Genomic DNA, 15,007 nt, shown 5'->3' with positions numbered 1-15,007 from the left:
GCCTGGGCAGCCAGTACCAGAGCCTGCGGCAGAAGGCAGCTGGGAGCAGAAGGGCGCTCCAGCAGCGGCATGAGGTGCTGAAGGCAGAGAACTCTGGAGGTGGGTACCCGACGCTGCCTGAGGCTCTGGGGGGACAGGGAGGCGGGGCCGGGCCCAGGATCTGTGCTGCAGATGGGACAGTGGAGGTGGGGAGGCTGGCCCTCCTACGCCCCCTCCCTGGGCCTCACGATTCCCCACTGCTACCCGACTCTGATTTCCCTCTGGCAGATGACTCTGACCTGCAGGGCCGGCAGCTGCTGGCCGGCTTGGACAAGGTGGCCAGCGACCTGGACCGGCAGGAGAAGGCCATCACAGGGATCCTGCGGCCGCCGCTGGAGCAGGGCCGGGCCGTGCAGGACAGTGCTGAGCGGGCCAAGGACCTCAAGGTACCCCAGGCTGGGGGCACAGGCTGGCCCACTGGCTCCCCGGGGCCCCTGCTCAAGGTCTAATCGCCAAGGGGTGTCTTGGCGCTCAAAAGGGACCACTTGCCACGTGTAACAGGAAGTCATGAGTTGTGGGGAGGGGTGCTGCTCTAGGCCAAAGACTGAGGAGGTGCCTGAGGCCTGGCGCCCCCAAGACACACCCCCAGGAAAAAGGGCTCGTGGCAGAGCTGACAACAGCAGGACTGCAATCCGAGTAGATCAGCACTGAGCTGAGTGAGAGGCCGCGGTGCCCGACATCACACGGGCTCTGGGGTGACAGGGCCGGCTCACTCGCCTTGACCACAGACACACCGTTCAAGCCCAAACCTCAGTGTCTTCAGTAAAATGGGCTGATCCCCACTTAGGGGGCCTCGACAGGATGGGGCAAGATGAGCCGTGTGAACACCATCTACTCCTCACCTCTTTTACACACACACACAGTTTCCTGGGTCCTCGGCGCCCTCCACGATGGGCATGACCGTTCCCGGTTTACAGGAGAGGAACGGGGCTCAGAGAAGTGCCATGGCCCTTGACGGCGCTCACAGCAGGGCTGGTCTGGTTGGGGCCGAGCTAAGGCCAGAGGACGCCTGATACAGGGGTGGGGTTGGGGCTAGGCCCCTCCATGTCCCCTCCTAAGCTGCTTGGAGTCGTACCCACCTCACTGGAGTTGTCCCCAAAGATGAGTAAAGCCGTGTGAAGTAGTGGGAACAGGAACCTATTAATATTCATCACTCGTGAGTCACCATCCACTGTGTCAGAATTCCCAGGGATGCTCATTACAAACATGGACTCCTAGGCCAGCGCCCCAGATCCCCAGTCAGGCCCCCCGGGGAGGACATCCCTGGGTGGGGGTGGCTGCCGGCTGTGGTCAACGCGTGGGCCTCTCGTCCCCACAGAACATCACCAACGAGCTGCTGCGCATCGAGCCCGAGAAGGCGAGCAGCACGGCCGAGGGCGAGGCATTCATGCAGGCCCTCCCGGGCAGTGGCAGTGCGGCCCTGCTGAGGACGCGGGTGGAGGACACCCAGCGCAGATACGAGCGCCTGGTGCAGCTGCTGGACGCGGCTCAGGAGAAGTGGGTGCAGGCGGGCAGTGGGGAGGCCGGGCGGGGTCAAGGGCCAGCACCGCCCCCCAACTCCTGACTCATGTCCTCAGGGTTGACATCGCCAACCGCCTGGAGAAGAGCCTGCAGCAGGGCCGGGAGGTGCTGGCCTCATACGAAAACCAGCTGGCCCAGGAGGACACGGTGCCCAAGAGTGGCCACGCCCTGGACAGCAAGAGGCAGGAGCTGGCGGTGAGTGTGGGGACCCTGGGCCTCAGGAGCCTTTCTCTGAGCTGGGCATGGGCTCCCGGCGCCCCGGCCACCCCACCTGTGGACAGTCGAGGGGCCTGAGGCCCAGGGCAGCAAGTCTCTCCAGGTTTGGAGTCCCAGCCGCACACAGGGTTTCTGTGGCCTGTGGAAATCAGGTGCTGGTATCTTAAAATCGAATGTCCACATAATCCCCCCAGATTCCCAGTATCTCTGGACAAGCAGATCTGGCCACCTGGGCCCACATGCCTGCACGGCGCGTCAGCTGAGCACAGGAGCCTCTTCCCCAGCCCAGCATCTGTCCTCTTCACCATTGCCGCTGGGCCCGCTCTAAGCATTGGGGTCTGTGAGCCCCCGGGAGGCCCCTATTCACAAACCACCTCACAAAACCCTTGCCCTTGTGGTGAGGGCCTCACCTCAGAGCCTTCACCAAGGCCACTCCAGTCCCGGGCACGGTGTCACAGGCACGTGCCATGTGCCGCAGGGTTTCAGAAGCTAGTTTTCCCAGGGTATTGGTCATTGTAATGAAATGGAAACTGCAGAAATGACCACGGGTTTGAGGAGAAACTCAGAGGCAAAGCGCCGGTCCCCGCCCAGGTCCAGGCCTGCCACCCGCTAAAAGCAGGCAGCCCCAAGAGCTCTGGGTAGCACCATCCCAGGCCCCGGAGCTCTGGCCACAACACCTGCCATCTGCCTCTCTGCCCCGGCAGGCCATGGCCTCCGAGCTGCAGGCCCGGCAGGCCCTCCTCAGTGAGGTGAAGCAGAATCTGCAGGCCGCCAAGCAGTGCTCTGGCTCGCTGGCCAGCCGCTTCCAGGAGCACTGCCCGGACCTGGAGCGCCAGGAGGCCGAGGTGCACAAGCTGCACCAGCGCTTTGACAACCTCTGCCAGCAGGTGGAGCTCAGGTGAGGGGGCCGCGGGGGGCCTCGGCTTAGTCTGCCTTAAGGCAGCAAAGTGGGATTTCTGCGGACAACACTGAAGGCTATTTGATTTCTAAAGAATTTCCTCTTTCTGAAAAAAGCAGTACATATACAAGATAAAAAACACAAAGGGATTATAATGACCAAACCCTTCCCCCAAGATCAGCACTGCTACGTTTCTTGTGTGTCCGTCCAAAAACATTCTGTATGAGCTGGGGTAGGTAATTAACGTACGAATGACAACACACCACATACAGTGTGTTTTGCTATTTTCCCTGTCATATATTTTCCCAGCCTGATGAGTCAGTAAGTGTTCCCTCCTCCTCTTCTGTTTTCTGGAATTTTGTGTAGACTGGGTATTAATTCCTTAAATGCCTGGAAGAATTCACCACTGAAGCCATCTGGGCCTGCAATTTGGTTTTTTGTGTGTAAGAGGGTTTTTAACTACAAATTCAACCTCTTTAATAGATATTGGACCATTTGGGTCATCTAATGCTTGAGCAACTTCAGAAGTTTGTGTCTGTCAAGGACACATTGTCCATCTCATCAAGTTGTTGAGTTTATTGGCATAAAATTGTTCATAATATTCTCTTATCCTTGACTATTTGCAGGATCTGAAGGAATGTCCTCTCTCTCATTCCTGATGTTGTATCTTCTTCTGTTGTATCTGTTTATTCTTCTTGTCCCCCTGATCATTATGTCTGAGGTTTATCACGTTATTGACGGTTTCAATGAACCAGCTTTGGTTGCAGTGATCTTTCTCCTGTTTTCCTGTTTCCTGTTTCACTGACATCTGCTCATTATTATTTCCTACTGCTGCTTACATTTAAGTCCAATTTGCTCTTCTTTTTCTTTCTTAAGGTAGAAGCTTAGATTGTTGATTTGAAAGCTTTCTTTTTTTTCTAATCTAAGCATTTAAAACTACATACTTCCCACTAAGCACTGCTTTCATTGTGTCCCACAAATTTTGATGTTTTTATTTTCAGTGAGTTCAAAAGATTTCCTCACCTCCCTTGTGATTTCCCCTTGGATCCATGAGTTATTTAGGTCCTAGAATTCACAGGGGGCATCCCTGTGAGTCCACACAGGAGGGCCTTCCTGCGTTTTACAGAGGCCGCACAGTATTCCAACATAATATTCCGTAATTTATCTAACTACTTCCTTCCTGGTGAACGTTTAGGTTATTTCCAGTTAAATTACTTTTGATGATCTCTTTAAAAAGGGACGGCAGGCAGCTCTCAGTGAGACCTGAGAGCTCAAAGGCCTGACGGGCTTTGCCCCGCAGGGTCCAGAGCCTGCAGAGCACCCGGGCTGCTCACGACGCCTTCTGTAGTGGCCGCGACCGCCTGCTGCAGTTCCTGTCCCACATCCCCAGCTACGAGCCCCAGGAGACAGACGGCCTCGGCCAGATGGAGACCAAGCTGAACAACCAGAAGGTGAGAAGGCCACTTCCGCGTTCACAGGAGGATGGTCACAAGTGGGGGTCGGAGGTTAGCAAGCCCCTTCATGGACGGGGGCCTGGCAGTGGTCCTGGCCAGGCAGGCTTCCAGCACCCGAGTCTCTGACAAGGACGGGATCTCCCTCACCTCTCCGTCCTCAGTGCCCAGCACAGGGCCTGGCCCAGAGTGGACACTCCGTGCAAGCCAGCTAAATAAGCAAATAGCTACAGGGACACAGGGGAGCCCTCGGGGAAAAACCCATTTCCAAAGCCCAGAGTCCTGGCTCCCCCGAAGGCAGCAGGGCCTTGGGGTGAAGGACGAGGAACAGGAAGCCCAACAGCCTGGTCTCAAATCGTGCTCCCACCCCCATTAGCCATGCGCCCACGGGCCAGTCACTGTGTCGCCCTGTGCCTGGGTTTCCTCGTTCATAAACTGGAGGTGAGGACGGTGCCTACCTCACAGGATGTTGGGCGATTCAGTGAGATAATCTAAGAAGGATACTAGAACAGTGCCTGACATTTCAATGCACTCAATAAACACAACTTTCCTGCCAAAAATAATTATCTTCTTGGCCCTTCCTTTTTTTTTTTCTTTAATAGATTTATTTTTATTTATCTATTTTTGGCTGCGCTGGGTGTTTGATACTGCTCACGGGCTTTCTCTAGTTGCGTCGAGCGGGGGGGTGGGCTACACTTTGTAGTGGTGTGCGGTCTTCTCATTGCGGTGGTTTCTCTTGTTGTGGAGTATAGGCTCTAGGTGCCCAGGCTTCAGTAGTTGTGGCACGTGGGCTCAGTAGTTGGTTGCGTTGAGCAGGGGCTACTCTTCGTAGTGGTGTGCGGGCTTCTCATTGCGGTGGTTTCTCTTGTTGCAGAGCACGGGCTCTAGGCACGCAGGCTTCAGTAGTTGTGGCACGCGGGCTCAGTAGTTGTGATACGGGGACTCTAGAGCGTAGGCTCAGTGGTCGTGGCGCAGGGGCTTAGTTGCTCCAAGGCACGTGGGATCTTCCCAGACCAGGGCTCGAACCCGTGTTCCCTGCACTGGCAGGTGGATTCTTAACCACTGCGCCACCAGGGAAGCCCTTCTTGGCCCTTCTTCACAGGGCCTTAGAATTGCCTTTTGTAACAAACAAATGTAAACAAGGAAGCCATTCGTTATAGTTTGTGCTACGGAAGAATTCCAGACTCCAAGGAATCCAGCTACTCTATCTAGGTTTGGGATTTTTTTTTTATTATTTTTTTTGCGGTACGCGGGCCTCTCACTGTTGTGGCCTCTCCCGTTGCGGAGCACAGGCTCCGGACGCGCAGGCTCAGCAGCCATGGCTCACGGGCCCAGCCGCTCCGCGGCATGTGGGATCTTCCCCGACTGGGGCACAAACCCGTGTCCCCTGCATCGGCAAGCGGAATCTCAAGCACTGCGCCACCAGGGAAGCCCTGGATTTTTTTTTTTTTTAATTTTTGGTTTTCAAAGTCTCTGTTGTTTTACAGAACCTGCTAGATGAGATAGCAAGAAGGGAAGAGGAAGTACAGAAAGTCTACGCCCACTCCCAGCAGTACCAGCAAGCTGTCAAGGTGAGACGTGACACCCTGCCCGGAGTGTAAAGCAGCAGGGCCTCTTCCCACCAGCTGGTCCAGCGGGGGTGTCCTCAGGCACTGCTTTGGGAAACAAGGTGGCACTGGGCATCGAATACCAGAAAAGGATTTTCTACTGTTTAAAGCAGTAACTGGGGGAATTTATCCTAAAGAAAAAAATATGAAAGAATAATAATGTGGGATTAACAAAATCATTGTACTACAGAATTATTTACAATAGCAAAACAGACAAACTAGAAATAATCTAAATGTCCAATAGCAGAGGAACGGCTAGTAAATTATCATCTAACCACACAATGGATGTTAAAGTCATCAAACTGATCCACAGGAGGATTAGGAGGCAACATGAGAAAAGCCATAACTCATGGTACAGAGTTAAATGAAGAAAGCAGAATGCCATGGTCTCTAGGCCAGGGAAGGCCTGGAAGGAGCATGCTTTGGGGACGGAGGGGGATTGTGGGCCTACTTTTTCTCGTCTCACATGTTATTCAGGGATGTAGGTACGTACCACTGATGGATCTATGGTTCTCAAAACCTCCTGGCAGTCAGAACAGGGTGTGGCTGAGCAGAAGACCTTTGCAGTCAGCTGGAAGGGGTATAAGAACATTTTGGTCTCACCTGCTCTTGTCTGCCCTCTGCCACGTCTCTCTCACGCAGGACTACGAGTTGGAAGCAGAGAAACTCAGGTCCCTCCTTGACTTGGAGAATGGAAGAAGCAGCCACATGAGCAAGAGGGCCAGGCTCCAGTCCCCTGCCGCCAAAGTGAGGGAAGAGGTGAGCTCTGCAGGCCAGGCCTTCTCGGGGTTCCCTCGCTCCAGAGAGCATGGCATGCAGGCCTCAGAGACGCACACACAATAGGGAAACTGGCCCCAGAGCCCTCCTGGGTGCCAACAGGTTCAGTAAGAGGAGATAACTTATTCTGGGGTGGCGACATTGATATGCCTAGAAAGACAACCTGCTGGGTTTATCTGAGCCAGAGCCACGGACTCCCCCTGCTCCCCCTAAGTAAGTACACACAGACAGAGGGCCGATGTTATCAGCTCCTTCCATACACGAACGCGTTAAGGCTCAGAGACAGACCTGCTCAAGGTCACTCGCTGGGGGTTTAGGCTTCTGACTCTAAATCCAGTTTTCTCTCCTGTAGATGAGACTGTAGTAGAACTCCAGGTAGGAAAGGGCAAGAAGGTACCCTCTCTCCCCAAATGCCAGACTTTTCAAACACGGTCCAGCTCACCTTCGCTTAGCCTGTTGACTCCTGTTTGCTCTCCTGTAGGAAACGGCTCTTGCTGCCAAGTTCACGGAAGTTAATGCCATCAACAGACAGAGGCTGCAGAATCTGGAGTTTGCTCTGAATCTCCTGAGACAGGTAATGGATCTCAGTAACGCATTCTACTCAAAACTATCCCAAGAACTGAGAAATAAGACTCATTGTGCCTCAGAGAAACAGCCTGTGAACCAGTGGGCGTGTCCCCCTGCAAACAGGGTTGGGTGGCGCCAGTGCAGACGCCAGCCCATGCCTGTGCCCCTGTGGACATGAGTCCAACCTACGTGTCCCATCCCTCAAACATTTGCTGAGTACCCAGAAAAAGGTAACTTATTTTTAAAAGCCCAAAACGTTAACGACAACACTGTAATAGTTAAGAAAGTGGAAGCAACTCAATATTCACCAGCAATGGGTGTGTGACTGAGCCACGGTCTGTCCACACAATGGAAAATGACGAAGCTATCACACGACGAGGTGGCGCTCTCTGTGCCACTGCAGATTCTCTCATAAGTGCAACAAGCAGGGTGCAGAACAGACATCACCGTTAGTGTGGAAAAAATAAGTATGTGTCACACGCAAAAATATATGTGTGTCAAAGGTGACAGTATCCTGTAGGAACAGGACCAGAGGTGACGGACAGCCTCTGCTTCACACTCTTCTGTGGTTTTAAAATATTTTCCCAGATGCATTTAAACTAGGTGTTTTACCATTTTCAAAAGGAAGCCTAGGACTCTAGTGAACCTGGCACTGAGGGGGTCCCCTAGGGACCGCAGGACAAGCTGTCTGACCTCTGGCGGGTGGCCAGCTGGGGTCGAGCCGTGCAGAGTCCGGCATTAACCCTGCGCTGTCTTCTGCTTCCCAGCAGCCTGAGGCAGGCATGAGCCATGAGGCCCTGCCCGGGAGCCAGCCGGGCTCCGGAGCAGAGGAGACGTGGAAGATTCAGAAGGAGCTGGACAAGGAGGCGGAGCGGAGGCAGCAGCTGGAGAATGAGGTCAGGAGCGCCCAGGAGGAGATCCAGACCCTGCAGAACCAGAGCCCACAGGAAGCGGTGGTGAGGAAGGAGGTGCTCAAGAAGGTGCCAGACCCCACGCTGGAGGAGAGCTTCCAGAAGACGCAGCAGACCCTGGTGGAGGAGCAGCGCAAGAACCGGCTGCTGCAGGAGGAGCTGGAGGCACTGCAGCTGCGGCTGCGCGCGCTGGAGCAGGAGGCCAGGGACGGGGTGCAGGAGTACATGGTCAAGGAGGTTCTGCGCATCGAGCCGGACCAAACCCAGGTCAGCGAGGTCCTGAGGTTGCAGGAGGAGCTGGAGGAGCTGCGGCGGCAGAAGGGCACCCAGGAGGCAGAGGCGCTCCTCCTGCAGCAGCGCATCGCAGCCCTGGCCCAGGAGAAGAACCAGGTGCGGGAGAAGGTCACCGAGAAGGAGGTGGTGAAACTGCAGAATGACCCCCAGCTGGAGGCAGAGTTCCGGAAGCTGCAGGAGGACCAGCAGCGGGAGCAGCAGCTCAGGGAGAAGCAGGAGGAGGAGCTGAGCTTCCTCCAGGACAAGCTGAAGAGGCTGGAGAAGGAGCGGGCCATGGCCGAGAGCAAGATCACCATCAAGGAGGTGCTCAAGGTGGAAAAGGATGTGGCAACCGAGAGGGAGGTGGGTGACCTCAAACGCCAGTATGAGGATGAGGCCGCCAAGGCTCGTGCCTACAAGAGGGAGAAAACAGGGCTGCTCCGAAAGATCTGGGCCTTGGAGGAGGAAAATGCCAAAGTGGTCGTGCAGGAGAAAGTGCGGGAGATCGTCCGACCAGACCCCAAGGCGGAGAGTGAGGTGGCCAACCTCCGCCTGGAGCTGGTCGAGCAGGAGTGCAAGTACCGGGGGGCCGAGGAGCAGCTGAAGAGCTACCAGAGCGAGCTGGAGGTGCTCCGGAGGCGGGGCCCCCAGGTGGAGGTCAAGGAGGTGACAAAGGAGATCATCAAGTACAAGACTGACCCCGAGATGGAGAAAGAGCTTCAGAGGCTCAGGGAGGAGATCATCGACAAGACCAGACTCATCGAAAGGTGTGACCTGGAGATCTACCAGCTGAAGCAGGAGATCCAGTCCCTGAAAGAGGCCAAACCCCAGGTGCAGACCAAGGAGGTGGTCCAGGAGATCTTGCAGTTCCAGGAAGACCCCCAGACCAAAGAGGAAGTGGAGTCTCTGAGGGCCCAGCTGTCAGAGGAACAGAAGAAGCAAGTGGATCTGGAAAGAGAGAGGGCGTCCCAGGAGGAGAAAATCAAACAGAAGGAGGAGGAGCTTTCCCAGGTGAAGGAGAAGATGGTCCAGCAGGAGGTCGTCAGGTACGAGGAGGACCCGGGCCTGCAGGCCGAGGTGAACGCCTTCACCGAGAGCATCGACGCGGAGCTGCAGCAGATCGATGGCCTCCGCGGGGAGTTGCAGCAGCTACAGTGCAGGCGAGCGGAGCTGGAGCGCCAGCTGAAGGAGCTGGAGCATGAGCGGCAGACACGCAGGGAGGCTGAGCTGGAGGTGCAGCACCTGAAGCAGCGGCTGGCCCAGCTGGAGGAGGAGGGTGAGGCCCGGGAAAAGGTGACCCTCAAGCAGAAGGTGGTGCTGCAGCAGGACCCCCAGCAGGCCCGGGAGCACACCCTGCTCACGCTGCAGCTGGAGGAAGAGCGGCACCGGCGGCAGGTCCTGGAGCGTGAGCTCGAGACCCTGAAGAAAAAGCTGGAGCACCTGGAGAAGATGGAGGTCAAGGAGAAGGTTGTCTTCTCCAAGAGCATCCAGGTGGAGAGAGGCGACACCGAGCAGGAGATTCAGAAGCTAAAGAGCAGCCTGGAGGCGGAGAGCCAGAGCAAGAGGGAGCTGGACGCGGAGGTGAGCCGGCTGGAGGCCAAGCTGTCAGAGCTGGAGTTCTGTAACTCCAAGTCATCCAAGGAGCTGGATTTCCTGAGGGAAGAGAACCACAAACTGCAGCTGGAGCAGCAGAGCCTGCAGCTCGAGGCCCACAGGCTCCAGTCTGAAATCGAGATGGCGGTGGCGGAGACGCGGGGCCTAAGGAGGATGCCGGTGGCGGTGGACCCCGGGGCGCAGCTCGACTGCCGCCTCCAGTCCCTGGAGCAGGAGCTGGACGACCTCAGGCAGCTCTCCAGAGACAAAGACCTGGAGATCGATGAGCTGCAGCGGCGCCTGGGCTCCATGGCCATCAAGCGGGAGCAAAGGGAGAACCACCTGCGGCGCTCCATCGTGGTCATCGACCCCGACTCGGGCCGCGAGCTGTCCCCAGAGGAAGCCCACCGGGCCGGCCTCATCGACTGGAACATGTTTGTGAAACTCAGGAGCCAGGAGTGCGACTGGGAGGAAATCTCCGTCAAGGGTCCCAACGGGGAGTCCTCTGTGATCCATGACAGGAAGTCTGGCAAGAAGTTCTCCATCGAAGAGGCCCTGCAGAACAGAAGGCTGACCCCTGCCCAGTACGACCGCTACGTCAACAAGGATATGTCCATCCAGGAGCTGGCCATCCTGGTGTCCGGGGAGAAGTAGGCAAGGCCCCACCCTCACCTTCCTGGAAGCAGATGCTGGCTCTCGCCTGCCTAGTACTCTCCTTGGTATCTTTTCTCCCTGGCCCCGTGCAGCTCCTAATCCATGCAGGACCCCGTGTGTCCCCCAGCTGCTCAGAGCACAACCACAAGCAGGACAGGCACCTGCTGAACCGTCATCCAACCAGCTGAGTGACCTGCTTCATCTCCCGACGATGATTCAAACCCGCAGTGCCCTTCTTCTTTCTCCTTTTCCCACAGTCCCATAAACAGACTCCTTGTGTGATACCTGGAAGCAACTGAAAACTACTAAAGCACACGACGACCAACAACTGGGGTGGACAAGCCCGCTCCATGCAGCACTGGCCTCCACACCCCAGCAGGGGAAACTCTAGGGCAGAAAGGCCTCCCCGCTTCAGCAAAGCAACAGCTCCCCAGGCCTGTGACCTGCATTCACACCCCTCGGGATTCTGGCTCAGCCGACTCTTCGTCAGAGGCCTTCTGGGGAGACGGATCTGGGCTCTATGCCAGAAAAGGCACAAAGAAACCAGAACAGCATCTGACCCTGGTGCTCGAATGAAGCTTAACTGTCAAGCCAGACTGTCCCAAGAAAACGCACCATCAGGGAACGTTTCATGTTCTGAAATCAAAGTACTTTCCTAGTGGACTGCGTTGCTGTCAGCCTTAGATTCGGTGCCTAGTCCTGCTTATTATCTCACTGCCATTTAGTAAACTCCACAGTTGATTTTCTACCAAATTTTGGGTCTTCTGTATCTCACGTATTATGTAAGAAAATGGGAAGTAATAGGGAACTCTATTTATAGTGCAAAAATAAACACCTGGTGGCTTGATTCTAATTTCATGGTAAGTGTGTTTCTTCCTCTTTTGCATGAGGCTTATTCTCCAACACCCTCTTGGCTTTTAGCCAAAATGAATGTTCCCTACATACCAGCTCCTAAGGGAGAAAGAATAATTACCTGCAAATATGGTAAAAGGAAATAAATGAGCAACGATGTTTTGGAAACCTTGAAACAATTTATTGGGTGGTTTTATACAAGATTAACAATTTCCACACCACCCCCAACACCAACACAGTCGCTGCGTGAAAGCCACAGCCCTTTCACACCCAAGAAACGCCGGCAAGGAAAGCCCTGCAGCGCCGTGGCCCATAAGCCCGCTCCGCCAGCAGACCTGCCTTGCCGTGGCTCTTTAAGTCATTCACTCTTTCGTTACCACAAATAAAGCATCAACAAGGAAAAGAAACCTCATAAACTCCCCATCAAAGAAACGTTTCCCTGAGGCAAGAGGCATCACTAGATTCCTAAGAATGAGGGTATCCTGCTCCAGCCGCACACTCAGTGGTGCTCGGGGAGGAGGGAGCACTGCAGGGAAGGGAACCAGGGTGTTCTCCTGCTGCTCAGCGTTCACGGACGGCCTCTGCGCGGCTCTGAGCTCAGCAATACAAATCTCTTCTTTGGCTCTTTTGCTACTACCTAAGACTATTCTGTAAACTGGAAACCCAAGTTGCAAAAAATAGATATAATAAAGGGATAAGGAATCCACTTAGCCCAATGTGAAACACATGTTGGTTTTTATGTAAAAAAGAGCACAGGCCTGGCCGACTAGCTGGCAGAGGTCTTGCTCCCCCTGGAAACCAGGCAACCTCTGTGTGAATCGTGAGTTACCAAGCGTTGTATCCTGGGAGTCAGAAACCAAGAGAGCTGCCCGTGTCTCCACACAGGCGTACATTCTGAGGAGGCTGTTTACTCTCAATGTATCAGAAATCACTTTTAGCTAGAGCAGTCAGTTCAGACTTCACAGGACAGGCAAGTGCCGTAAAAATCTTTGTGAAGCAGCCACTGGGTGAGTGGGATGACTTGAGCTCTGGGGTAATTGTCCCAATCTGTCCCTGATGTGCTCTCCAAGCTCGTCAGCATGTCACCCTGAAGTCAATGCATAGCCTTGCTGCCTGGAGAGCCAGGACCTCCAGGCCTGTTTCTACACGGCAGATGCTTCAGAGGCCTGTTCCTGCAGCTCTGCCTGAGAATGGTTTTTAAATAAACTGGAATGTCTACCTGCGACTTGGAACCCCTCATATCCTTGGCCCTCGAAGAGATGAAGAAGGGCTCTGGGGCTCTGCAGTCCACCTGTATGAACTCTGGGAAAACAAAGTGGGGGGCCCGGCTGAACTGGAACCTGGGATTTGTGGGCCCAGATGACCTTCAAGTCAGGACGGCACAGATTATGTGCAACCATAAAAAACTCAAACTGGCTGTCTTAAATACAGACATATCTTTTAAAAAGGTCTTCATCTGAGATCCACTCAGAGGGCTGAATGGATGTGTGTCTAATTCTGCTCCACCATAAAGGCACTGGAATTATGTCTTCCTAGGAACAACATGATTTGCGAAGAATAGTCCCATTCTATCCAATGCATTTAATGGTAAGGATGAAAACTGAGCCAAAAATAAGTGTCTTTAAAAATCCTACCACAATTGTTGAATCTACAAAGGTCTTTTCTCTAAAAGAGCTTCATTGTCATGTTCAGTGGAGAGACGGGCCCCCACGATGAGCACACGTTGGGTGTATTTCTCAAAGAACAAGGTACATCTCCCAGCTGCAATGTTAGCTGGGTTTGTCCTGTTGAGCACACAGCCTGAGGATGGACGGACACCGTGACCATCCAGGGAGCCCACTGTGGCCAGAAGGAGCCCCGACCAGTAGGGTGCCATGAGGTACTCTGACCAAATGTGAGGGGGTCGGGCAGATGTGAAGCACAGGTGCGCCACCTGCTCTGCCCCGCCACCAGAGCTCTGAACACGACCTGGCACGCTCCCCAGCCTAGCGCTGCCCCTCCGACGACTGTCTGCAACAGAGCGAGAGGCCTGGAGCACCAGGCTGGTCAGGGCCTCCAGAGAAGCACGGGGCTGCTCCCCTAACTGAAGGCACATCACACGTGCCAAGAGACACTCCACTTAGCACTCATGCCTTCTCCAGAAGAAAATCAATGGCAGAAAGAGCATAGTTATTATCCGATTTCCGAGACCTACTCGTTCAGCTTCCAGCCTTTCCCTTGAAAGTCACAATTTCCGTGGTACACTGGGCCCTTTCCCATGAAGCTGAGAAGCATCTGAAAAAGAGTAAGCAAAAACAGAGCATAAGATTTTCAGGATCTCTGATTCCCTTAAGGCAGCAGTAACCAAACCTCAAGGGGATCACTTCTTAAATAGCAAAAGCCCCTGAACACTGAATGTTCTAAGGCTCAAAGGAGCCGGGCACGCTGGCAGGTTATCTGAGTGTGCTGCTCCTTGCAGTGGTGCAGAGTGCCACGCACTGGGAGGGCAGCTGCTGGCTGAGCACCGTGTTCACAGAACCGCGGCTCTGCTGTGCAACACGGGCCACTCCAGTTCTCAGCCACAGCTGTCATCCCCAGGTAGAGGCGGACTCCATGGTGAGGAATGAAAAGCACAGTGAGCATCCACACCATCAAAGACCCTCAGGTCCTAAAAGGACAAGCTCAAAGGCACTAGCATTCTGAGTCCATGTGGGAAAGAAAGCAAAGCAGATACAAGTCACAGCTGGAACAAGCAGACAGCTTTTCACTGACAATCACTCAATGTAATCCTGCAACGAAAAGAATGTCTAAAAGAGAGATACTCAAATAGCCTGTTTTAGCATAAATGCTTTTCAGATAGCGTTTCAACACCCAGAGGAAAAACAGGTAGGAAATGGTACAAGAAAACGCTTTTCCCTTTTTTGCTGAAAATATCACAGACCAATGGTCATGTTTTCAATGGCTCTTCAATTACTTTGTTTGAAAGAGTGTTCCGGAAAGCAGAGAAAGTACAATCTTTCAACAGCCACAAGCTCTCGCCTGGATGGCTCTGTGACCACCAGCTTGTGGAATGAGTCCCTGCATCTGACTGCTTCTCCAGAGGAAAACAGAGTAACTGCTGATACAGGTTTAGCTCCCCAGTTTCTTTCTCTGAAAAAGCAACATTTCCATCTTGGGGATTTACAGTCCATTCTTGCACCCAGCTGGCCTCTGGCAGTCACTATGAACGTGTCAGCCTCAGGACACAGGGCCAGGGACCCACGGCACTTCTGGAGGCGGACACGGGGCCAGGGACCCACGGCACATCTGGAGGCGGACACGGGGCCGAAGCTCTCAGCGCGGCAGGTCCCAGGCACGTCCAGCTGGGCAGCTCCCCGCCTCACGTCTACCCAGGACCCGTCCACCAGGGCTACCCAGGCTCAGCTTCCTCAAGAACGACTCTCCCCTGAGCAATGTAGCCCCCAGGTCGTTTCTGGAACAGGTCTAGAGTAGTAAGAAGAGCAGCAGGCCAAAACAAGAGATCCCGTGAGGGTTCCCAGCAGCGCTGCATTACGTGTGCCTAAGGGCCAAGGTCCCAGGACAGGGCAAGGCAGACCACTCACTGTGCAGGTGCTGGCTCAGGGCCCTCTTCCCACAGCTATGAACCTAGGGCCGTAGGCCAGTCCCTTT

At 54.5% G+C, this 15,007-nt stretch overlaps 2 protein-coding genes across 7 annotated transcripts in view; one reads left to right on the top strand and one right to left on the bottom strand.

Annotated features, from left to right (window-relative positions):
• The window catches only part of PPL (periplakin), a 44,310-nt gene extending 32,950 nt beyond the window's left edge, over nucleotides 1–11,360 (top strand). For 2 of the 3 annotated variants that reach the window (XM_028500071.2, XM_055090858.1), the window contains 10 exons: nucleotides 2–99; nucleotides 268–425; nucleotides 1,358–1,536; nucleotides 1,617–1,755; nucleotides 2,481–2,674; nucleotides 3,975–4,125; nucleotides 5,613–5,696; nucleotides 6,375–6,491; nucleotides 6,991–7,083; nucleotides 7,844–11,360. In XM_028500071.2, coding sequence (XP_028355872.1) covers nucleotides 2–99; nucleotides 268–425; nucleotides 1,358–1,536; nucleotides 1,617–1,755; nucleotides 2,481–2,674; nucleotides 3,975–4,125; nucleotides 5,613–5,696; nucleotides 6,375–6,491; nucleotides 6,991–7,083; nucleotides 7,844–10,507 — 3,877 coding nt within the window. In that variant the 3' untranslated portion in view covers nucleotides 10,508–11,360. The remainder of the gene's footprint in view (nucleotide 1; nucleotides 100–267; nucleotides 426–1,357; nucleotides 1,537–1,616; nucleotides 1,756–2,480; nucleotides 2,675–3,974; nucleotides 4,126–5,612; nucleotides 5,697–6,374; nucleotides 6,492–6,990; nucleotides 7,084–7,843) is intronic. The other variant, XM_055090857.1, reaches the window with a different exon arrangement.
• Nucleotides 5,717–15,007, bottom strand: part of UBN1 (ubinuclein 1) — a 44,330-nt gene continuing 35,039 nt past the window's right edge. For 2 of the 4 annotated variants that reach the window (XM_024123320.3, XM_028500070.2), the window contains one exon: nucleotides 11,505–13,633. In XM_024123320.3, the coding sequence (XP_023979088.1) occupies nucleotides 13,584–13,633 (50 nt within the window). In that variant the 3' untranslated portion in view covers nucleotides 11,505–13,583. Of the gene's footprint in view, nucleotides 6,304–11,504; nucleotides 13,634–15,007 lie in introns of those variants that run through there. The other 2 variants (XR_003683270.2, XM_028500068.2) reach the window with 2 other exon arrangements.

This window comes from Physeter macrocephalus, chromosome 14 (assembly GCF_002837175.3).
Source record: "Physeter macrocephalus isolate SW-GA chromosome 14, ASM283717v5, whole genome shotgun sequence".
Classification (NCBI taxonomy): domain Eukaryota; kingdom Metazoa; phylum Chordata; class Mammalia; order Artiodactyla; family Physeteridae; genus Physeter; species Physeter macrocephalus.
The sequence above is the reverse complement of the archived record's forward strand: the minus strand, read 5'-3'. Positions and strand labels throughout refer to the sequence as shown.